Source organism: Gossypium hirsutum, chromosome A06 (genome assembly GCF_007990345.1).
Source record: "Gossypium hirsutum isolate 1008001.06 chromosome A06, Gossypium_hirsutum_v2.1, whole genome shotgun sequence".
Lineage (NCBI taxonomy): Eukaryota > Viridiplantae > Streptophyta > Magnoliopsida > Malvales > Malvaceae > Gossypium > Gossypium hirsutum.
This window is the reverse complement of record NC_053429.1, coordinates 122,030,820-122,054,642: the sequence shown is the minus strand read 5'-3', so window position 1 is coordinate 122,054,642 and position 23,823 is coordinate 122,030,820. Positions and strand designations below refer to the sequence as shown.

At 31.8% G+C, this 23,823-nt stretch overlaps 3 protein-coding genes and 1 non-coding gene across 7 annotated transcripts; 2 read left to right on the top strand and 2 right to left on the bottom strand.

Moving 5' to 3' along the window:
• Window positions 1-136: 136 nt before the first annotated feature.
• Window positions 137-3,119, bottom strand: LOC107891175 (uncharacterized). Its single transcript, XM_016815873.2, has 2 exons — window positions 2,866-3,119; window positions 137-1,042 (listed from the first exon to the last, which is right to left on the bottom strand). The coding sequence occupies exons 1-2, from the start codon at window positions 2,936-2,938 to the stop codon at window positions 393-395; spliced, it is 723 nt and encodes a 240-aa protein (XP_016671362.2). The 5' UTR covers window positions 2,939-3,119; the 3' UTR covers window positions 137-392.
• On the top strand, window positions 3,065-3,136 carry TRNAP-AGG (transfer RNA proline (anticodon AGG)). Its single transcript has one exon. It is a non-coding gene; the product is annotated as a tRNA-Pro (tRNA).
• A 2,678-nt stretch (window positions 3,137-5,814) lies between these two features.
• LOC121230750 (RNA pseudouridine synthase 5) lies at window positions 5,815-13,273 on the top strand. Of its 2 annotated transcripts, XM_041116080.1 has the most exons (14): window positions 5,815-6,013; window positions 6,118-6,175; window positions 6,257-6,284; window positions 6,370-6,416; window positions 6,503-6,593; window positions 7,351-7,516; window positions 8,429-8,516; window positions 9,831-9,915; window positions 10,100-10,175; window positions 10,584-10,651; window positions 10,751-10,820; window positions 11,149-11,227; window positions 11,978-12,071; window positions 12,821-13,273. In XM_041116080.1, the coding sequence occupies exons 1-14, from the start codon at window positions 5,911-5,913 to the stop codon at window positions 12,914-12,916; spliced, it is 1,149 nt and encodes a 382-aa protein (XP_040972014.1). In that variant the 5' UTR covers window positions 5,815-5,910; the 3' UTR covers window positions 12,917-13,273. The 2 variants fall into 2 exon arrangements, with proteins under 2 accessions (XP_040972014.1, XP_040972015.1); XM_041116081.1 differs by lacking the exon at window positions 12,821-13,273 and having other exon boundaries at window positions 5,820-6,013; window positions 11,914-12,071.
• An 829-nt stretch (window positions 13,274-14,102) lies between these two features.
• On the bottom strand, window positions 14,103-17,646 carry LOC107926162 (receptor-like protein 9DC3). Of its 3 annotated transcripts, XM_041116079.1 has the most exons (3): window positions 15,444-17,646; window positions 14,395-15,179; window positions 14,103-14,290 (listed from the first exon to the last, which is right to left on the bottom strand). In XM_041116079.1, exons 1-2 carry the CDS (start codon window positions 17,584-17,586, stop codon window positions 14,419-14,421), a joined length of 2,904 nt encoding a protein of 967 aa, XP_040972013.1. In that variant the 5' UTR covers window positions 17,587-17,646; the 3' UTR covers window positions 14,103-14,290; window positions 14,395-14,418. The 3 variants fall into 3 exon arrangements, with proteins under 3 accessions (XP_040972013.1, XP_016712452.2, XP_040972012.1); XM_016856963.2 differs by having other exon boundaries at window positions 14,395-17,646; XM_041116078.1 differs by lacking the exon at window positions 14,103-14,290 and having other exon boundaries at window positions 14,432-14,768; window positions 14,869-17,646.
• Window positions 17,647-23,823: the final 6,177 nt, after the last annotated feature.

The following is a 23,823-nucleotide window of genomic DNA, read 5'->3' as shown; positions in this document are numbered from 1 at the left end:
TTAAAGTTTTCACTATATTAGAAAAGTTAAGTATTAAACCTTCAATATACATCAACAAATATTAAATGCAATACTATGAGGGGGAAGATCCTTTGGTTATCTCCGCCTTAATATGGTGTCAAATATTAAAATAGGATTAATCAGTAACAAAACATGTCATTTAATCATTTATAATAAGTTCCAAGCAAACAAAAATTTTCACTACATCAAAACTGGCGAAGCAGCAGTAAAATGAAATTCCATTTAAAATCCATGAAAGTCTGTGTTTCTCTGTAATCAACAGGCTTATTATTCAAGCAATTATCATAATCCTACCCTATAGACCATTCGTCTTAACAATGAAGCTTTCACGAGCTCTCGAGACCCGATACCCGACCTTTCAAATGATCAAATCATAAGTTCTTAAGAGCTGACTCATGAGTTGCTTTCTGGGGTGTGAGTCTTGCCAACAAAGCCTTGTTATGGCAATGCTCAGCATCTACAAAGTAGAAGTTCCCATTGGCCTTAAATGTCACGAATGGCCTGTTGGTCTCGGCTGGACGGATGTCTGCAAACTTAATGGTTCGTGGAATATATGTTGCTAACCAAGACATCATCTCCACCTCAAAGCTGTCTGAACCAGGCTGCCACCGGATTTTGTGGATGTAAGGGCTCACGAACCAGTGAAGTGCGGCAGTTGTTGTAGCACTAAAGAATATCACAGAGGATGCTACCGCACCTTTCACAATCACATTCATATCAGGAGAAGTCATGAATGTAATGACAGGGCCTAACGATACCGAGAGGCAGCAGGTCGAAAGTGAAAGCATCTTTACTTTCTTGATTGTAGAAGAAATCGGACCGTAGTAAACAACCCCGGCATCCTTCTCATCTTCGTCGTCTTCTTTGCTTTTACGAGGACCGATGCTGATTTTGTCGTCATCCTCAGTTGTCTTAGCTTGAGAAGCCCATCTTTTTTGGACACTGAAAATGCTCGTTGCATAGTTGAGGTTCGGCTTCGCATATTGGGTGCCAGACAGTGTTGCAAACCTAAAACGATAACCTAAAGCAACAGAGAGAAGAATAAGCAAGAGAACATGATATTGTCGCTTATATACTATAACTATAGCAGAAATAACATCCAAATCATAGAATGCTAACAAGAAGCATGACTGAAACAAGATTTCAAATTGTGTCTTAACATGGGTTCATGGAATTGTTGACCATAACATATTATTCACAATCAAATGACGCAGAAATCATGCAAACCTTTCCTGCAATAAAAAACTAAGTTTTTGGTTACAATTTTCAACTTAATCCATGGCAGCCTTCCTGAGTTGTATTACGTAGTTAGAGTCCTATACGTTTTGAAGTTTGCTTCATTACAGCTTGTGGAACAAAGGACAAAGCATATTAAAGAATTCAAGAATCATCAAATCCCTGATCTTTTCTGATATCCAGAAAAAATGGGGTGATTTAACTGTCAAGAAGTGGGGAATGATTCTAAGAAACAAATTCTGAATGTGGTTGGACAGGTAGATCAAATGCCATAGTGACGATAAAACACTAGTCACATACATCTAATTTCACGAAAGAGAACTATAAGCAAAGCATAAGTAGTAGCAAATTGATGCCAATTACAAGCAAACATTTGCAAGCATCAAGTTGGAGAAAGATTTTCATGAATGATTCAATGATGTGTGACATTTCTTGTTTTTCATACGACCATACAAGAGCAGACAAATGGTTTGGTTTTACATGCCAAAGCTAGAAACCACCGGCTAAACGTACACAAGATTACACCTGGCAACTTTAGATATGACACGAGAGAAACAACTAAAAATGACATGAACAAGTAATGCAAAAACATGGATACACAAATGAGACAAACTCTATAGAACACTAATTACTATAAATATATAACATGCACGAGATTATGACAGAAAAATAACACAAACACTAGATGGTATAAGCTATCTTGGTCATCAAAGGGGAATCTTCATGTAGGATTCAAAGATGTGCAACATTTCTTGCAGTTTATCATACAATAACACCCTCACTGCCTGACCTTGAGCAATGACGCTATTGATACTTGCAAGTAAACAGTTTGGTTTCACATACTATAGCTAGAAAACACTAGCTAAACCTTACTCTAAGATTAAACCTGGTAATTTTATATACAACACGAGAAAAATAACTAAAACTTGACATGAAATGACCTGACTCAAAGATCTGCTAAGTTTATTGGTCTTTTCAAGAACTCTATCATACAATAACTCGAAGCCATCACCCTTCTGCTCGGTCTTGAGCCATGAAGCTATAACAACTGAACTTGCAAGCAGTGATTTGGTTTCACATAATAATAGAGCTATAAAACACCAGCTAAACCAAGACTAGATAATAAGGATATACAAATGTGTCAAAATCTAAATAATGTAAATAACTAACATGTCAAAATTTATTAAAATATGTAATAACTTTAACACAGAAAATAACGCAAATACTTGATGCTGTAAACGATTTCAGTCTTACTGCAACACCAATTCGAGTAGATATAGCACTTTACAAACTGAACCACTTCCTATAACTAAACCAAATAAGACTTTGAGTATCTTTAATTCTAAAATTTTCAAAAGCCCAGAATAAAAATTGGCAAATTCCAACAACATAAAAACTAAATCTTTTTTCGCTTACATGTATGAGTTTTTGTTAATAAAACCCAATTTCCAGATCAAAGGAAATGCCCTAAATTTCAAAGAATGAGATCAGAAATAGGATTAACAAACATAGTATTGAGGTTTTAGTCTAAATCAGATGTTTAAACTTAATCTAAAACGAATGAATAACAAAACAGAAGGGGGGTTCCTAAATAAAGAAAAAGAGAACCTGAATGGATGTTTCTGGAAATGAGTTGCTTGGATTGGGATCGAAGCAAGTGGAAGAGAGCAGTTCTCGCCATATTTCTATCGGATTTTGCAGGGAGACTGAAATGTGTGAATCGAACAAGGATTCATTTTGTAAGGGTTTTAGATGGTTTTTGTAATATGAGAAAATTTAAATTAATCTTCGAAATACATTGCAATAAGGGCATTTGGTCTAGTGGTATGATTCTCGCTTAGGGTGCGAGAGGTCCCGAGTTCAATTCTCGGAATGCCCCATATCTTAGTTTTTTATGCATTAGAGAATTTAATTAAAGGTAAATTCCACACTTGGTCACTAAACTACTTAGTTTTTTATGCATTAGAGAATTTAATTAAGGGTAAATTGCACATTAGGTCACCAAACTAAGGGTAAATTCCACACTTGGTCACTAAATTATTAGTAAGTTTATATTACTATTCAAAAATTTTCATTTAAGTCATTGAGTTATTAAATTCATTGATGTATGGCCTTATTTGCTCGTACCACATTCACTAGTCAAAACTTTCCTTTCTCTTCTATTTTACATTTCAATTTTTTATTCATGAAACAATTTTGAATGTCACGAATCTGTGAACCAATATCTAAACAACTTTCTTTTCTAATCTCCGACACTAATCGTCAAATCAACTTGGATCTATGTTCATCTACTCGTTGGGGGTATTAATTCACCATATCAATCGTCGAATTAAGTGACCAAAATGGTCACTTGGATCTATGTTCTACAAAGTGGTCACTTAAAGCTTGCTAGATAAGCTCTAAAAGAAAAAAAAACTTAATAATCTATTGATTTAAATAAAAACTTTTGAATAATTCAACGATCATTTTGTAATTTTTTTTTAAAATTGAGTGTCTAAAATATAAACTTACTAATAATCGAATAACCTTGGGAGTAATTTACCCAAAAAAGTATTTAACTTCAGAAAATTATTATTTGTTTATCAAATATAATAAAACAACTAAAAGGTATTTAGTTTGTGTTAAAAAAAAAGATATTTAACTTCATTGCTATTATGCATTAAGAATAAGTAAAGATACAACTGAGAAATAAAGCCATTAAGCTAAAAAAATACTACACTAACATAATAATGGCTCAAAGACCGGAAAAAGCTTCAATTCCCAAACCCTAGTTATAATTTTTTGTCGCCCCCGCCAAAAGTAGAGGAAGAAGGAGAACCACTAGGAAGAAAGAGGGTAGTGGAGGTTGCACCAAGCCACTGGCACGCATGCCTACTGACAATAATAGGATAATCCCTATAAATTTTTTGTATTTATATTGCAGTAGTCATGTAGAAATAAGAAAGATATATAATATATTATTAAGTATACACTTAAAAAACATATGATAATATATAATATATTTAGATATTCTTAAAATATAATATCCCATAATAATATTCTAACAACTACAAATAGAGGTGACCTTGCGGCAAAAGTTTGTAGAAAATGCACCAAAGTCATTGTGGAGTAAGCCAAAATTTCAACTGAGGAGGAATGTCAAGGTAGCCACTTAGCCTTCGACCACTAGAATAGGTTCTCATGCATAGACTCGTAACCTCCCTCAAGCTTTATTCGATGAGATCCCAACAGAGAGTAATAATATCCATAAAACTTGAAGAATAAAGCTTTAGTGTATTGAAACCCATAAATGAAAGGTAAAACCTAAAGATACTAGAAACAACTCTTAAGTAACAAGCAGGGGCAAAGCTTGAAATTTTTTTTAAGGGGCAGAAATTAAATTATAATTTTTATTATAGTAAAAATAAAATTTTTTAAAGGATTAAATCAAAATTTTATCATTTTTAAAGAAGTCAAAATACAATTTTATATTTACTAAATTAAAAAATTGAAGGGCCAAAATGGAAAATTTTCCATTTTAGGGGGGCTGAGCCCCTGCCAGCCCCTTAAATTTGCACCTGGTAACAAGGCAAAACCTTCATCTGACGGTTGGAGAAAGAATAGTGTTATTTCGTCGTAAGAAAAACAATAAAAGAAAATAAGGAAAAGTAACTATTTAAAAAAATAAAAATAAAGGAACTAAAATCTAAATATATTAAGAATATAAGAATTCGACTAAATTTACTTATGGGTCACGTCACTCGTTTAAGCTCAAAGGTCCACTCAAAAAATGGACTTGGATAATACTTAAGGCTTGTTTTCTATATGGACCGAGTATTGGGCAAGCTATTTGACCTGAGCCCGGCTCAGCCTAACCCGAATATTATGCTATAAAATAATATTATATTAATTATATATGTTAAATAATAATTATATATATTTATATTTATATTAAATTACTAATCTAATAACAATTAAACCTGTTGCTCAATACCTAAAAAAGTATCCAACTAAATAACCTAACCCAAAATATAAAATTTTAAAATTTATATTTAATACAATAAACCATTTATTATTTTTATTTTTATTTTTATAACATAATAAAATATTTATTATATTTATGGTAGTGTTTTTTTAATATAAACACTTTTTAATACGTTAAAAAACTTTTGTTTTAATTTTTTTAGTGCATTATAGTTTTTTTTTTAAAATTAAATAAAAATTAACTTAAAAAATCAAATATGGGCTGATCAAGTTAAGCTCAAGTTTATTTTTCTTAAATCAGACTCGAGTTTGGACAAAAAGTAAACCCATTTTTTAGACCGAATCTAGACTTAAAAAAGTGATCTAAATATCTTGTATAAGCCAAACCTAAACCAGACCCGGTCCATAAATACCTCTCATTTAACTATATTATTTTTTATATATTTTCAGTAAAAGAAATTTATACTGTTATAGTTTTTTATACGTAACCATGAAATAATTATTTTAAAAAAATGAAATAAAAAACTTAAAAAATTTCACACATTAATTAAAACCTAAATTAATTTATTTGGGGGCCACTACCCGGCCCATGTAAATTCAATCCTATCATCTGTGAGTGTTATCTAATTTACCCAAATTCAATTCGGGTCACACTTTCGGAGGTAAAATCGGCCATTGAAGCTTCAAAATATGTCGAACCATTTGCGAACTCAGTCTCTGGTCTTCGGGATACCTTGGCCTGAACTCAACGAGGGCTTATTCTATAGCGACGTCGTTCCACATTCCGATTCCGGTCACTAAATTCATTTGTTCTCCTCCTTTTTCCTTTAAATTATGTTTTAATTTTTGAACTGAATATTTTTCATCTCTCTCTCTCTCTCTGTTTTGATTTTATAGAGCTTACTTTAATAGATTTTTACTCAAGGAAGTACAAAAATTCAGCTCCTTTACAAGGGTAATTTTTTAAAATTCTTTTTAAATTATATCAAAATTTTATTTGTTAATTCTCTTTTCCAAATTATTAACTATTGAACAGTTGGTTGCAGCGAATTCAAAATGGACAGGTAGGTTTCTGATAAAAAGAATTAAGTAATTAATAAAAATAAAAAATAAAAAAAAAAATCAATTTTTTTTGCTTTTTTTTTCCAGATATCAGTTGATGGAAGAGTCGTTAAAGATCCAAATACGATTCTCAGGTTTTTTTATTTTTAAAATTTGTTCTAATCATTATTTTCCAATTTATGTTAATATTTTAATTCATTTTTTCTTTTTCTTTTTTCAGTGGTGATTCAGTTTTAGTTTACCATAGGCTTCCGTGGAAAGAACCTGATGTTCCTCACTTGCTTGAAGTTTTATACGAGGATGATGACATGGTAAATTAATTATTTTAATTATGTTTGGTAAAAATAGAATAAAATTTGAATATTGGAGTATTTTTTAATTAATATTTAATCATGATTAGTTCAACTTTTATTATCCAGGAACAAGTAGGGGAAGATATGAACTTTAATTTCCGTTTAATAAAATCATTACCCGAAACTTCAAAATGTTTAAATTGCTATGAAATATTAAGATTATCAGGGCTCAGGACTTGTGGTGTCATTGTCATACGAGTATGTGTGTAAGACAGGTACACTTAATTTTTATTAAGTTTTTGCATAAATTTGGAGGACCTTTTTCATATGTTGTATCCATATCCAAGTATGCCTAGTCCTACATGCTATTTTAGAGTAAATGAAGCGTTCGGGGTAATATAGGAAGAAAATAATAAACAAAAAATAAGATGAACTCATGAATTTGTATGCATATATTTTTGTTTATGACTGTACCATCTTTAATCTATGATGCTCGGACAGGCACATGTTCAGGTTGTTGTTCCATATCTTTGGAGAGTCGACATTTTCATTTTCCCAGTCCATTCTGCAACATACACATCATACTTTTAAGAAAAAAATTAAGAGTCAAAGTGACATAATTGTAATCTATATTGCTCAATCTCTTCATTTTCTACATTAAGTACTCTGGAGTTTGATTAAATTTTCTTGTTAACAAATTATTACTACCAAATTCTAATGTCACATTTGGAACTAGAGTTTGATGTTTGATGTAAATTGAAATGTTTATGTTTAGGTTGCTTTAAACAAGCCTTCTGGTCTTCAAGTTTTGCCTGGAGGCCTTTTCCAGCAACGAACTGTTTTGACACAGCTTTGTTGGAGTGTAAAGAAGCAGAACTCTACACTAAACAGTCAAGAAACACATCCTGTTCCTGTTCATCGCCTAGGAAGGGGTACATCAGGTTCGCATACCCATTATTGCCTACTTGATGTGCACAACATGACCAAAGCATTATATTTCTTTATGTCATTGCTTACTTGTGCATCGCCTAGGAAGGGGTTCGTCAGTTTCCTATACTCATTACTTCTTACTTGATGTAGATAACACGACAAATGCATTATATTTCTTCATGTTATTGCTTACTCATGCATCACCTAGCCAGGGGTACATCAAGGTTTGCATGCTTATTTTTGCTTACTCAATGTAGACAGCATGACCAAGACATTATATTTCTTCACGTTACTGCTTACTCGTGGATCGCCTAGGAAGGGATACATTACATTGCATACTTATTGCTGCTTACTCGATGCTGACAACATGACCAAGGCATTATAATTCTTCATGTTATTGCTCAAGAGTAAGACGTAAAACAAAAGCTAGGAAGCAATAAATGAAGAAATAAAAAGCTAATGTTGTATTTCTTTTGCATCTGCATACTCTATCTTGAGTTGACTAAAAAATCTTGCAATAGTTTGTTGCTGTTTAAGTAACTACTATTTTATTGTTTCTTCCATAGATAACCAGTTAACCTCTGTTACTTGGACTCTGATGTGTGTCGGATACTGGTGTGTCCGTCATGGGTACGTTCAAGTTTTTTTTTTTAGTTTTTCCATATAATTAGAAGATCCTATATCAGTACCCATATCCCAATGTGTCAGATATGAGTGTCAGGCATGGTACTTAAAGAAAATATAAAGTCAGGGTAACAAAGCTGTTAGAAGTTTATTGTCCTTGCTACATGTTGTTGCTTGCCTGTTTATGTGCTATTTTCCTTTCCCTTAATTTTCTAATAAGTTATTGACCAACACGAAGTCTGATTATTATTGTTGTTGTCATTTTTTTGTGGGTTAATCTCTTGCTGGTTGGCTTCTAGGAATATTACTTTGTGCAAAGACAAAAGTTGCTAAAACTCGCTTAGCAGCATATTTTGCTGATGGAACATCTCGTGTCAGAGCTACCAGGTAGTAAAGGAAACCAATTGGTATTATACTAGTTTCCACTTACAGTTTTGATTGTGTTACTTGGACAGCGGTTAGAGTGTTAGATACATGCATGTGTCTAATATGGGTATGTTTAGCTTTTTCTAAGTTTTTTTAATATATTTGAAAGGTTCTAGGAGGATCATGTATCCCCATTCCCCATGTCAGATAATCTATTGGACATAAGTTTCGAACATGGATCTTTTAAGAAAAATAAGTCAAAGCAATAAAGGCTTTTCAAGTGAAAAATAGCTATTTTTATTACTAGTAGCTCTTCTTAAGTAAATAATAAATTTTTACATAAGTTTCTTTCAGACCTGATTATCAGAAATTAAGCTTCATGTCTCAGTTAGTGGTTTTTGTTGCAAGTTACAGTACCTATGTTGAAAGATTCTGTAATCCCCAAGTATCTGAAAATAAGTTTCAAGTCTAAATTCAATGGGAATTTATAATTCTAAGATGATAATGAAGGTATTTCACTATATGATGGAGTAAGAAAAAAAGAAGTTAAATGTACATAGTTTGATGTTGTCAAAATTCCCAAAGAAAACTGCAATAGCTTGGAAGAAAGTAAAAGGCATTGGATTTGGAAGAACAGCGGCAATGAGTAGAGCCCTAAGTGGCTCGGGAAGTTACTGATGTTTTTTAGTTAAAAAGAGCCACTATAGGCAAAGAAGTGTATTTAGTTCTCAATCATTTGACTAGGACTCGGATGTGAGTGTTAGATACGAGCATGTACCCGAAAAAGGTATGATCAGATTTTTCTAGGATTTTCATGTATTTGGAGGGTCTTTGAAGTCATATATCCATTTGTCAAAGATGAGTGGCAGACACAGGTAGTTTAACGAAAATGATGAGGTGGAGCAACTTGGTTAAAGTTAGACCATTGAAAAAAGGAATATTGAAGTGCAATGGCATGTGTAGTTTACTGATTAAGCTATGTGATATAACTAGCTTGAGTAATGAAGATGGAATAATTTGTTAAATCCACAGTACAGATTGAATCATGTCATTTTTGAGCTTTCCTTTTATATTTATAATTGTATTACTCAGACTAATGTGTAAGTGTTGGATACGAGTATGTGTCCATCATGTTCAAATTTTTCTAAGTTTTTCATGTATTTTGGAAGGTCCTTGGAAGGTTATATCTCCATATTTATGTCCAAATGTGTCATACATGGGTTTTGGGCATGGATATACCAAGCAAAATTAAAAGTTCGAATAACATAGATTTATAAACCTCTTTCCAAATTTTAACCATATGTAATTTCTGCTGGAACTGACTTACATGTACAGTAATAGGAAAGCTGAACGAAGTGGTACGAGGAAAATATCAAAGATATACCGAGCACTTGTGACTGGCATACTTGTTGATGACAAGGTAATCTTACAGCATACTTTTGCTCATAAGAATGACTATGGCTTCTTATTTCTATTTGTGTTTTATCCTTATAAACTCATAATATTGGTGAATTCGGTCATCTGCATCCACTGACCTTGCATCTCAGTTGAAAATTTTCATGGCATAAAGACTTTGTCAATTGAATATTGTTTTTGCATCACAGGTTATCATCAATCAGCCTATTGGAATTGTGCGATATCCCGGAGTGGCCAAAGGACTATATGTTGCTTCACCCTCAGGTGTGTTTATATCTAACATCATCTGTTCAACAGATATCATCTTTTGAAGTTCAATGTAGTTTCTAAAACATGGATTTAAAGGACCAGTACTGGCTTTTCATGAAGTTTGAGACACTGAGTTGTAAGATTTATTCTGTGTTACTTGGGCTCGAGTGTGAGTGTTGGATACGAGTATTTGTCTATCAATGGTATGGTCAGAAATTTCTTTAGTTTTTTCATGTATTAAGATTATACTTGAAGGTCATATCTGGATATTCATGTGTCGGATATGAATGTTGGACATGGGTGTTTTAAAAAAGATGAAGAATCAGAGCAACATAGGATCGAGTTGCTTTTTCATGATGTGCTTAAGTACTATCTGTTCTGTTATTGGCTTGTAATTTGTCACTTTTTTTTTTACTTAATTAGGGAAGCCTGCTTTGAGCAAAGTTGAAGTTCTTGAGAGAGATGAAAAACAAAACTGTACATTGGTTCAGGTATGTGTGACCATGACTATTTAGGTGGTTACAAAGAAGCTTAGATAGATTTTTGTTTTAATTTGCTTTTACTAATGTTTTAAGTTACGTGTTTGACAGGTTGAGATTGAGTCCGGACGGCCTCACCAAATACGGATTCATCTTTCTTTCATAGGACATCCCTTGTTGGGTAAGAACTGAAGCATTACTTTTGTTTATATAAATTCAATAGTGAATGAAATCTTTGAGTTCTTTTTTTTAACTTAATGCGGCCATTTCTAAACGAAAATGTGCCACAAATGACATTTACATTTCTCTGACTGTTCATTTTTATTTAAGCATCCATGTCCACACATTTTGGGACATGGTTATGGATACCCTCCAAATACGTGGAAAAAACCTGTCTTGGACAAATACTATACGATACTCACATCTGAGTTTAAATAACATATAATGGCGTGTTGTATAAAGGCTATTGTTGTTGTTGTTCAAGTGATATGTTTTTGCCAACTTATCAGGTGATCCACTGTATATTGCTGGGGGCCAACCAAGGTGTTTTGACCCTGAGCTTGTTGATGAAAGTTTTGCACAAGATGGGTATGACTACATTTGCTTGCATTTCCTTCCTGATCTTGTATGATTAATACGATGATAATAGCATCTTCTCTTCTGTATAAACTTTTATTGTGATTTAGATTTACCTTAAAGTTTGATATCTAACTTGTAGATACCATTGTTTTGTCTGATTCAAATCTCAATTTGTAACCAAGTTATGAGAGATGGTTGAGGGTTTGTACCCATTAGGCACGATGTGACATAACTTATTAGTATCTGTGGCATTGTTTAATTGACCTGTGTCACATATTCGGGTATAAGTAAGAGATGTGATCTTCTACACTTGTAAATACATGAGAAAACCATAAAAAAAAAATTAAACATATCCTTGTCGGATACATACCAATACCGTATACAATTACCAGAGCCTGAGAAAAATAGGTTGATGAGGTACTTTGTTTATTAACCATAGCCGAACAAACCTCAGTTAGTACTCTTAGTTATGAGCAACGGTTAAGGTTTGTACCCCCTTAAGTGCGTTGCGACATAACTTGTTAGTAAAAATAGTTATTCATAATCTCTAAGCTCGTATGTTCTTGTTTGGCACTGTTTAATTGACCGCTGTTACAACTTTGGACATGGGTTTAGGATATAATCTTCTTAGGATCTTCCAAATATAATTATTCGTGTTGAACATATATCTGTATATGATATTGATATTATTTTAGTTCTAGGAGTGCAAGCCTGGAAATGAGTTACTGAACTGCAGAGTATTTAAAATTGTCATGACAGAGGGTACCAGAGGCCTACGAACCCTGTACCAGGAGACTGCGGCTATTACTTGCATGCTCATCAACTTGTTCTTTCGCATCCCACCACAAATGAGGTAAGTCCATAAGTTACGATAACTTTTTTCTTTTTTTTGGAAATACTCTGTATCCGATGCATATCTAAGGGTGATAAAGGTCCGATTTGGTTTCAAGGGAAAAAAAGTGATGTTAATGCGTAGTATTTCGTCTTTTAAAAGCTGAACCCAAATCGAATTGAATATCATAGGTAACTGAACCGAACTCTATCGGTTCAAATCAGTTCGGTTCTTTGTATTTTTCAAACTTTATGTAAAAATTATATTCTGTAAAAATATTTTAAATTTTTTTTTCACTCATTTAGAAATACAATATCTATTTTTATAATATGAAACTTTAACATTAATTAAAAAATATAATTTGGTTCGGTTCTGTTCAAATAATATGAGTTTTCAAACTCATGAATTGGAAACCGAACTAAACAAAAAAAAAAGTTTATCTGAACTGAAATCAAACCAATTTCAGTAAAATCAAAATCAAAATTGAACCGAACATATGTTTCCGAGTATTTTTTGATTTTCTTGGTTTTCTGGCTCGGCGTTATGCATATTTGAATGCGAGTGTGGGAATAGAATCTCTCAACGTAACCATATATTGTGTTAGACACACGCTTAAATCCAAGTAACATAGATCATAAGCATATGAAATCGACATTTAGTTTCCTAGTAAACATGCACATCTATCCATATGCGTACCATTTACTTTGATTGTAATATCACTTCTATCTTCGTAACAATTTACAAGTTCATTGTTTACATTCTTGTTGCAGATGATTTCCATCACCGCGCCGCTTTCCTCCATCCTTCAAACGTCAGATGAGGCCAACGGCTCGCTGGGATCCATGTCCGTCAACTCAGCTAATTGAGAGAACATTGCTCATTTAATGGCCTTTTCTACTGGCGATACCGGTAAAATTCGATTACTCGATCATCAAGAGTAGTGTTATCTTTTTTATTAGAATTATCATCACGGGTATAGCTAGGGGCAGGCAACGACCTTGGCCCTCAAAAATGGTGAAACCACCTTTTAAACTTTCAGGTTTTGTGAAATTACAAGATAAGACCACTCAAAAATTTATAAATCACTTTTGACCCTCAAAACAATTTTCTGATTTCACCATGTATCATCATGAAGGGAAGGGTTCCAAGATCTAGTAATCTTTGTATTTTTGCTTTGTATTTAAGATACTCTAGATTATATAAATCTTAATTTATTATATAAATTATATAAATATTTTATATTCCTATAAAATCGGTTATTATGAATATAATATTCGTAATAAGGAAATAATTTAAAAATTGAGGTGTACAAATTTAATAGATTGTGAAAATATTAATAATTTTCAGCGTTAAATTATTTACATTAATGCAAGTAAATCTTCTAATATATTTGAAAAGTATATGTAATATGGATCAAATTAATTAATTTTCTATATTTGAATTTTTTAGGATATACAAATCTTTTTTTTATATATATTATATTATAAAAAAAAAGGTGTTATTAGTACAAACAATCATCTAATACTATTTAAATTTTAGTGTTTCTAGAAATTTTACATGAAAATAAAATAATATTATGTTTTTTTACAACATTAAATTATTTTGTTTAATATATATTTATAGTTTTATTAAAATATTAATAAAAATGAAATGTATTTTAATTAAACGCATCATCATCTCATGTAAAATGGTTTTTAACACTATTTAAATTTTAATTTTTTTTCTGTCAAATTTATAAATGTAATATATTCAAAATATTACAAATATATTATATTTCAAATAATTTATATTAATGATAAAGCCGTGAAATAAATACTTCTGTTATCCATCGATTTCGATATAAAGTTGATCTGTATAAGGATTGGCATTCCATTAAGGTTGAACTTTGGATAAGGTTATTTTTTTAACTCGAGTTATCTCGGAAGTTGAAGAACTAACGGATCAATTGTTTCATTAAATCTAACAAATCTATTATTTGAATATTAATTAAATAATAATAATATTTAAACTCTTTCATGACAACAAGAATTTAGCAGTTACGGTAAGATTTGCTTAACAGTTCTAAGTTTATGCGGTATTCAAATATAATTTAAACAATACTCACAAATACAAATTTAGAAATTATGATTAACACTAAGACATTCATATCATCTGACAAATTAACAATACCCCCACTTATTGATTCTAATCGCTCTTAAAGAACTGATCAAGCTGAATCTTTCCATCCAATTCAAATGCCACTATCACAAATTACAAAACCAGAAAAACAAAAAACATGTTTTAAATTAAATATTAGATTAAGAAATACGAAACTCATTAAATACTTGTTAGAAAAGAAACTCACCTAAGCAAGATGTTGGATGCAAAGCTAGTTTCTTCTCACTCTGTTTCTTTGTACCCACTTCTTGAAGTTGTATTGCCAGTCTCTCTCTATCTTTCTAACAAACCACCATGGTCTTCCAGTTGTAAATACAATGTAACTCATGCTCAATCCTAGCACCACTCCACTTACATACCCCATCATTACAACTTGCCAAAAGGAGGGTATTTCAGAACCTTCATGTTCCACCACCAATGGTAAAGGCAGTTCGTCCACCCCATGATTGACACATTGCTTGGACAATGGTAATCCACACAATCCCAAGTTACTGCCGTAGGAATCATTATTAAAGGTATTGAATTGATTCCCATGAGGAATTGGTCCAACAAGATTGTTTTCTGAAAGATTAAACAATTCAAGAAATGTCAAATTTGTCATTTCAGATGGAATCCTACCGCCAAGCTTATTTGATGAAAGATCTAACGATTCAAGTGCTACCAAATTTCCAAACGATGCTGGGATAGGACCGATGAAGTTGTTGTGAGAGAAGTTGAGCATTTGTAGGTAAACAAGTTGCCCGACTTCCTCAGGAATTTCTCCACAGAATTGATTGTTTGACAAGTCCATAGATACAAAAATGGCCACAGCCTTCGTCAATTCAAGCTCCAATCTTTTCGTTGTTACTTTCACAGGAATTTCATAAATACTACTGCCATATATCATCATATTTTTGAAAGTTGCGGAGTAGAACTCATCAGGTTTACCTTTCATTGCTCTCAAATTTTGAAAGAGTTTCGTGGGCAATGTACCTGTGAACTCATTTCCAGAGAGATCAATTATTCGCAATGCAGAAAAACTAAATGAAGCTATGGAATGAGGCAATGATCCATGAAACCTATTAAATCTCAGTATTAGAATTTGCAATCTTGGAAGTGAAGCTAACCAATAGGGAAACCTATCTGATAACTTGTTTTTCCCTAAATTTAAAAGTTCCAATGAAATACAATTAGCCAAAGATGGTGGTACTAATCCTTCCAATAGATTGTCATTCAGTAAAAGATGGCTCAACTTACTATTATTCACAAAAGAATCAGGGATCTTGCCATAGAAGTTGTTCATCTGCAAATTCATGAACTCGAGAGACCGTAAATTTCCAAAACAATCAGAAATAGTTCCACGCAAGCTGTTTCCGGACAAGTCCAAAACATCAAGTGAACTTAAATTGCAAATAGAAGAAGGGATGTTTCCTGTCAATTTATTCTTTGAAATGATGATCACTGACAACTCCTTTGAACTTGGAATTTGAGGATTCAAGCAAGTTGAGAGAATTGGTCCTTGAAGCAAGTTGGAACGAAGGTTGAGATATCCCAAATTGTTTCCTGGAAATTGCTCCAAAGCAGTCAAGAAGTTATGAGAAAGGTCCAAAGATATCAATCCTTCCCACCCTTCAGCTTCCCATTTGGAAATTCCACCAGAAATCACGTTATTAGAAAGGTCTAAAAATGTCAACTTCGATGTTCGAAAGAAATTCGGGAACTGCCTTACGCTACAACCAGAGAATAGCACAGTTGTAAGCTGGGGGAAAGAATAGTTCACATCATTGCCGCTTGTGCTTAATGATAATAAACTATTACTTGAAACATCAAGAAATTCAAGACTCGTGAGTTTTGAAAGCATATCTGATTTGATGCCACCACTCAAGTCGTTTGATGACAAATCAAGTGAAGTAAGGTTCACAAGATCAAAAATGGAATCTGGTATTGGACCACTCAAGTTGTTCGATGACAAATCAAGTGAAGTAAGGTTCACAAGATCAAAAATGGAACACGGTATTGAACCACTAATGTTATTATAACTCAAATAAACCTCTTGGATGGAACTAGGCTTCTGAATTCGATCGATCGAACCCACTAGTTTGTTATAACTGAGGTCCAACTGTAGAAGAGATGGCAGAGTAAACAGCCAAGATGGTACTCCACCACTTATAGAGTTATATGATAACCAAAGTTCCTCCAGAAATTGAAGCTCACTAACATGATTTGGAAAGGGACCTTCCAAGTGATTATATGACAAATCCAAATGGGTAATTTTTGTGAGGTTGAAGATAGTTATTGGAAGTGGACCACTCAAATTGCATGAAGAAAAGCTCAAAGAAGTTAATTTTCTAAGGTTTCCAAAAACATCTGGAATCTGTCCTTCAAGCGAATTTCCTTCTAAACCAACGGAAATGATTTGAGTGAGATTTCCACATGATGCTGGAATTGACCCCTTAAAACCACATTCGGAAAGGTCCAACAACTCAAGGCCACTACTCCAGTTTGTGTTAGGGAGATAACCCGCGAGATTCTCATTCCCACTTAAATCTAAAACTTTGAGGTTTGGAAGCTGAAAAGCTTGAGTTGGAAATTCCCCATGCAATTGACACCAACTGAAACTCAAATGTTCTAGTGATGAAGACAAGTTCAGTAAAGAAGTAAGTGCAACATCAGACATATCTACAGTGTCAAGCACAAGGTTTCTTAATTTGGTCAAGTTTCTTGCAAGCATGTCGAAACCATGGCCATCAAATCTCAAATATGATTCAATATCATCAAAGAACCCATTATAAGAGAGATTAAGATGGGTTAAACTCACCAACTGGCTAAATAATTTTGATGAGATGATGCCATCGAAACCATTATCAGCAAGGTTGAGTCGTCGGAGTCCATGAAAGTGAAACAAGCTGCTAGTGTTCTCAAGAAGAGAGCCTCTGAGGTTGTTGGAGCTCAAATCAAGCCATTGGAGGTTGTGAAGTTGAAAGAGGCTGTTGTTTGCAAAGAGAGAACCAACAAGGCAACTGTGACTAAGATCCATGCCGATTACATGACCAGTTACGTTGTTGCATTTCACTCCCTTCCATGAACAACAATCAATGCTTTTGTTCCATGACTCTATGTCTATCCTGGGATAAGGATCTCGATAACCATCATCATGATAAAAATCGCAATCAACAGAAATGGTGGTTTTAAAATGGAGCAAAGCATCTCTCTGGTGTGGGAGACATAAATGAGAGGATGGAGGAGGAACAGAAGAAGACAGACTCCATGAAAGTTGCAACACCACCAAAACCAGGCAAAGGCTTCCCATTTTTTTTTCTCCAAAAAAAGAAAAAAACAAGTACAAAGTTAAGGAACAAAGGTATGTCTCGTCTATTGTAACAACAGCCAAGTAAGGCATAAGTCCAAGTCTATCTCATTTTTAGACGTTTGTTTCAATTCAATAAAGTAGACAATTCAGCCCCACAAAATTAACCATTGACTAATTCTTAATATCATTTATGAACTTAGTTAATACTTCAATTACAATTAATATTAATCATAACTACTTTACTATGGATTTAACTTACTAACAATCTATTGGCTTAATAGCAAAGTATGGGTTGAAGGATAATTTGCCTGAAAGCTTTATGAGAAACAATAGTTCTTTTCTTTGGAAAGCGTTGTCCAAGATATGGCCTTTGTTTAGAGACAATCCAATATGGTCAGTGGGGGATGGGAAATCAATTCGTTGCTGGCTGGATCCTTAGATACCACTGATTGGACCTTTAATAGATCGAATACCTTCGCATTGGAATTTGGAAACGAATTGCTGACTTGAAGATATGGTAACTTTGGAAGCTAATTAGAATATTGATTTCTTTCGTATATGGGTCCTTGAAACAATTACTAGTCATATTGTGAGTATTCCTCCTCCACATCCTGTTGATGGATCGAATAGGATTTCATGGGCGCCTAATTTTAAAGGGAATTGCTGGTGAAGGGTGTCTATTGATCATTGAAGGAAGATCATTGGAATCCCAAGGATCCGATGTGGAAATCTCCATGGAATTTCAAAGGTCCTCAAAGAGTTCGACTTTTTCTATAGCTCACTTTCAAACAACGCCTTCTCACTAACATGGAGCGCGTAAGGCGAGGCATTGGTTAGGAAGCATCTTGCCTGGTTTGTGGTCATGTTGAAGAAAGCAATTTGCATGTTCTTAGAGACTGTTTGGCGGCAAGAGAGGTTTGGAGACAGGTAATTCCTTCAAGATTTGATAGCAGGTTCTTCACTTCCAACATTTCGGATTGGTTAATTTCAAATTTACAATCTCATAAATTGTTTGATTCCTTAGAAGTTAGTCGAGCAAGCTTAATTATTGGTCTTATAGCATGGAGAATATGGAACATAAATCTTTTTGTATTCCAAGGTTTAATGTGGGAAGCAAATGAGATTATCAAAGTCTCTATCACGTGGGCGAAACCATTTTGGAGTACACACAATAAAGCTTTGAAAAGAAGACTCACCACTGCTAAAAGGAATTGTCTTTCAGTAAATTGGATTCATTTGCACATTGATGGAGTTGTTAATTTGAGTACAGGATATGCTTTTACAGGGGGAGTGATACGAAATCATCAAGGGAATTGGATTATGGGATTTAATCACTCTCTAAGGTTGTGTTCGGTTTTTGACGCTGAATTGTGAGGATATCTTAAATGGGTTGACTCTTTTACAAAGACCGTGGTTTGAACAAGATTTCCATTCACAGTAATAGCCTTGAGGTAGTCTATACTTTGCAAAGGAGTGATATGCTAATTGAAACTCAGCATTGGTTAGACGGATTCAACAGAAGTTACGAAATTTTCAGCATTGGGTGGTTAGACATGTCCCAAGGGAGGCCAATATTGTTACAGATCGAATTGCAAAAATAGTAACTGTTGATATGGAGGGAGTTAATGTTTTGCTAATTACTCCTACAGATTTTTAAGAGCCCTTCAAAGCGACAAAAAATAATTATTTTTTTTATTATACTAGTGTAATTCAATTTTTTAAGTTTTGTTTTTTTTCACCAAAAAAAATCGAATTAAATCTTTATGTTATTGATTATTAAAAAAAAATTGAGTGAATATATCAAAAGTTTTTAAAATAATTTTTTAGTCAACCATTATTTTCAAAACAACAAGTCAAGTAAACACAACATTTCCAAGTCAAGTAAAAATTGTTTCCTTTAAAAAAAGTCCTGGTTGTATATTAAAGTCAGTCAACATTTCTATTAAAAAGCTAAAATGTTCAGAGTTGAATTTATCTCAAAACAAAGAATAATAATCAAATTAATAAAAGATATAAATGTTGAGATTATACTCAATTTTTCTTTACTTCTATAATTTAAAATTAAAATTCTTTTGATAATACTATTAATTTATTTATGTTAAATTTAATGTGTTATCAATTAAAATGCCACATATTTAAATGTGACAGAAATTCATTATTAGTGTATCAATTGGACTTTAATTTTTAAATTAGAAATGTAATTAAAGAGACTAAATTTTAAATATCGAAAGGGTATAGGTAGGGGCCTAGGGTTAATTAAGCCAAAATTTTCATATTAGTAATTAAGCCAAAATTTTCATACAAGTAAGTCCAATTCTTAGTTATTTCTTGAAATTTTTGTATTTTTGTGACTTTTACAACTAGGTCCACTTGTTGAATTCATTAGTTTTTGATTTTATGAAAGAAATTGAAAGTTTCTATGAATATTTTATGGAAGTATATGATGATTTAGCATGGCATTAGAGCTTTAAATTGTTTATATGCTGATTTTATTGAAAGAATTGAATAGAAAGTGAATTTTTGGGACCTAATAGTGAAAGAGTTTGAAGTTAGCGTTTTATGCGGAAATTCTGAATTTAAATAATTTTGAAATAACTTATAATGTCTAGGTAAAGTATTAGTTGGGAAAAATTAGCTTAATTGAGGGGTTAATTGAGCAAGGACTGAATTGTATGAACTGTGAAATTTGGGGCAAATATCGAAATCAATATTTGTACTAAAACAGTTTTGGACAGCAGCAGTAGTCTAACTTTGAAAATTTATAAAAAATTGTAGAAATCGAATTAGAGAATGAATAAAATATGAAATTAAAGCTTATTTAGTCTAATTTCTTATAGAAGAAATTGTGTAAGTAACAGAATTGTAAATCATGAGATATAATAGATTTTGTGAGACAAGGTTAGAATAATTTTGGGTTCTCCTGTTCTGACTTTGGAAAATCATCAAAAATTGGATAAAAATAATTATGGGCTTAAATTTATATTTTTAAAACCCCTAATGAGTCTATTTTCAATAGAAACAAAAATAAACATCATTAGATTTCCGTACAAGAAGATAATTAATTTTTAGTGAAGAAGGGCTGGAACTATCAGACTGCAGAACAGGGGAGACTTTAAAAAATAAACTGTACTTATTGGCTAAACCAAAAATTCTGAAAATTTTCTTATAAGAAGATATGTGAGTCTAGTTTCATGAAAAATTAGCAGATCTGGAGTTCTGTAGCTCAAGATAAAAATAATTAGTGACTATGACATGGATGGACAACATTGGAATATACATAAGTAAATAATAAAATTATAGATAATATTACTTATAAGCGGGTTATAAGCATTAAGAATGTGAAATAGAGTGAAGATGAAGTCAATACTGATAAGTGAATGATTTTACAATGATAGATCGAGAACCCAAAACAAATCGAGGAAAAGAAAAAGTAGTTGATTAATCCCTGAACTTTCACAAATTTTGCAAATCGACCCAGGTAAGTTCATATAGCTGAAATTTAATGATTAAGTGTTAATTTTATGAATTATATAATGTATGATGAGATATATTTATTAATGAATTGAGAATAAAATAACAAGCAAAAACCGAATAAATGATCAAATTGAGCGGAACGTCAGATTTGAGTATTTCTAATCAGTGACAAGTGACAAGTGATAAGTGGTAGCATTAGCTACACTTATCTAATTAGTGACAAGTGACAAGTGATAAGTGGTAGTTTTAGCTACACTTATCTGATCAATGACAAGTGACAAGTGATAAATGTGATCTGTGTAAGATCGTGGCAGGACTATGAGTTCAAAAAGTGATAAGTGATCATACGTAAGACCATAGTTATACTATGGCAAAGTGAAAGTGGAGTACTCAATTTTCCGTAACCGTTCCCTAATTTGATTAAGAATGGTATATGATAAATGGACCCAAAAGAATTAAAGGAAATGGATAAGTGGTAGTGAGTTTATACAAGAGAACTTACCAAAGATTGTGGTTGACAGGTGAACTTAATAATTGTGTATATTGTATAAGTGTCTGAATATTTGGTAAGATTTATGTTTTATGCCTATGAACTTACTAAGCTTCTATAAGCTTACTTGAATATATTCAATGTCTCTTATAGATTGACGTGGAAGTATACGGAGGATCGGATCAACACAGAGAATCACACTATCCAGATTATCTCCGGTAACTTTTGTAAATTTCCTTTTTTATTTATATGGCATGTATAAGGTTTGATGATTATATAAATGCTAAGACTTGTTTAATGAATATGCATTAAAGTAAAGAATGATGAATATGTTAAATGGTATAATTATAATAGAAGTATAATTTGGTATGAAATTGGTTGAAATGAATTGGTTGGTTGGATTGGTCTCGGTTTTAAAATTTGTAGGGAAGGTTAGATATTTATAAAGGGGTTATATTGAGCTTATAAATTAAAAAAAAACTTTGGGATTTTCCAAAAAATTCCCTATGGTTTCGATTTAATTCTGGTTTGGTTCCGAAGTATGTTTTGGGCTTTGGAGGCCCATCTAAAGGATGTCATGACATGTTCTAGTAAATGAATAGTATTTAACTCGTAATAACGGAAAATTAATTCGGTAAACTCCGGTAATGCCTGGTACCCTATTCCGGCAACGAATACGGGTAAGGGGTGTTACAAGTTGAGTCAAATCAAGTAAAAAAATTTAGAGTTAATTGAGTTGTCGAATCTTATATTAGCAATCAAAGTCAATTTGAATTTTTTCTGAATCGAGTAAAAAAATTTCGAGTCAAATCGAGTTAATGAATCATATTATTTATACTCATTGTTACGTTTACATAGACTAATTATTTAACTAGTAGACGAAATACAAGATTATTTAACTACTTAAGTAATGCCGATGGGCAAACATTTATCAAAACGACGTAGTTTTGCATTTTATTATTTGGATTTTCGGGTAACTCGAATTGTATAATTTATATTCAAGTTAAACTGAAAAATTTGAAATTTTTTATTCGAGTTGATTTGATTAACTCGAATAACTCAAACTATTTAATTTAGAATTTGAATTTTTTTATCGAATATTTTAAATCAGATCGAATTTTGCTCACCCCTAACTATTAAACACATTAATGATGATAAATAAGTCCAATAATATCTTAATTAATGTAATGAAACAACAATATTGACTATAAATTTGCAAAATTAATATCAAGGGAAATTTGGGTATTATAGAAACCATGTATTTACTCCAATCCTGTAATTACAGAATAGATTAAAATATTTTTATTTTGAATAATGAATTAAATAATAAAAAAACATATTTAAATAAACTTACCAAAACTTTTGTTTCAACTTAAAAATATATTCAGTAAGTGGGAAATTAATTTTATGAAAAAAATTTTAACAAGTGAAGAAATATGGATACATAGTAGGGAAACCTTTTGCTTTTTCAATTTTTTAAAACAAAATTTACTACTTCAACTTCAACTAAAAAAGAATCATTCAGTAAAGCTTTATTCCCTTCATTCTTTTTACACATTCAGTAAAACAAAAATAGCAATAGGACACAATTTTCTTCTTTATGATTTTTTTTTAAATTTTTGAAGATACATTTCCAGAAAAAAAAAATGTAAATGAGACTTAAAAAAACTTGCCTTCGCACCATCTAAACCAACAACAATAAGTTAAAAACATATGAAAATATATATAAATTTCGATTTTAAAAATTATTGATAGTTAAATACACTATTTTTAGAGATGCACGTTTAAAAAATGTTTATAAGTTCAACAAGATTTTAAGAAAAATCAAAAAAAATCAAATGAGTTTCTATATTAAATTTATACTCAGATGAACCCTTATCATTAATAGAAAAAAAGCTAAAAACCTATCCCTTAATGATTTTTATCTTTCATCATGTTAACCGGTAAATTAATTAATGAACCAATCAAATAATGAGATGTGATAATATTTATTTTAATCTTATTTTTTTCTCCTTAATATATAAAAAAAACTTAAAATTGTTAAACAATATATTTTAAAAGTATAAAATGCTAAAAAATTATAAAAACTTATAAAAATAATTTAAAATCTCATAAAAAATCCTAATAAGTTATTAAAATAAAAAATATATATAAATTCATAATTCAAAACAACTTCTAATAAATTATAGAATATCAAAAATATATAAAAATGTATTTATTGGCTCTTCATTTCGGAAATTATATTAAACACGTGACATTAGATAGTTAAAATATTTGTTCGAATATTGGATGGAAAAACTAGTTTATACAAGCAAAGACACTAATCCAATATGGAAATGAATATATCCAATATAAATAAATAT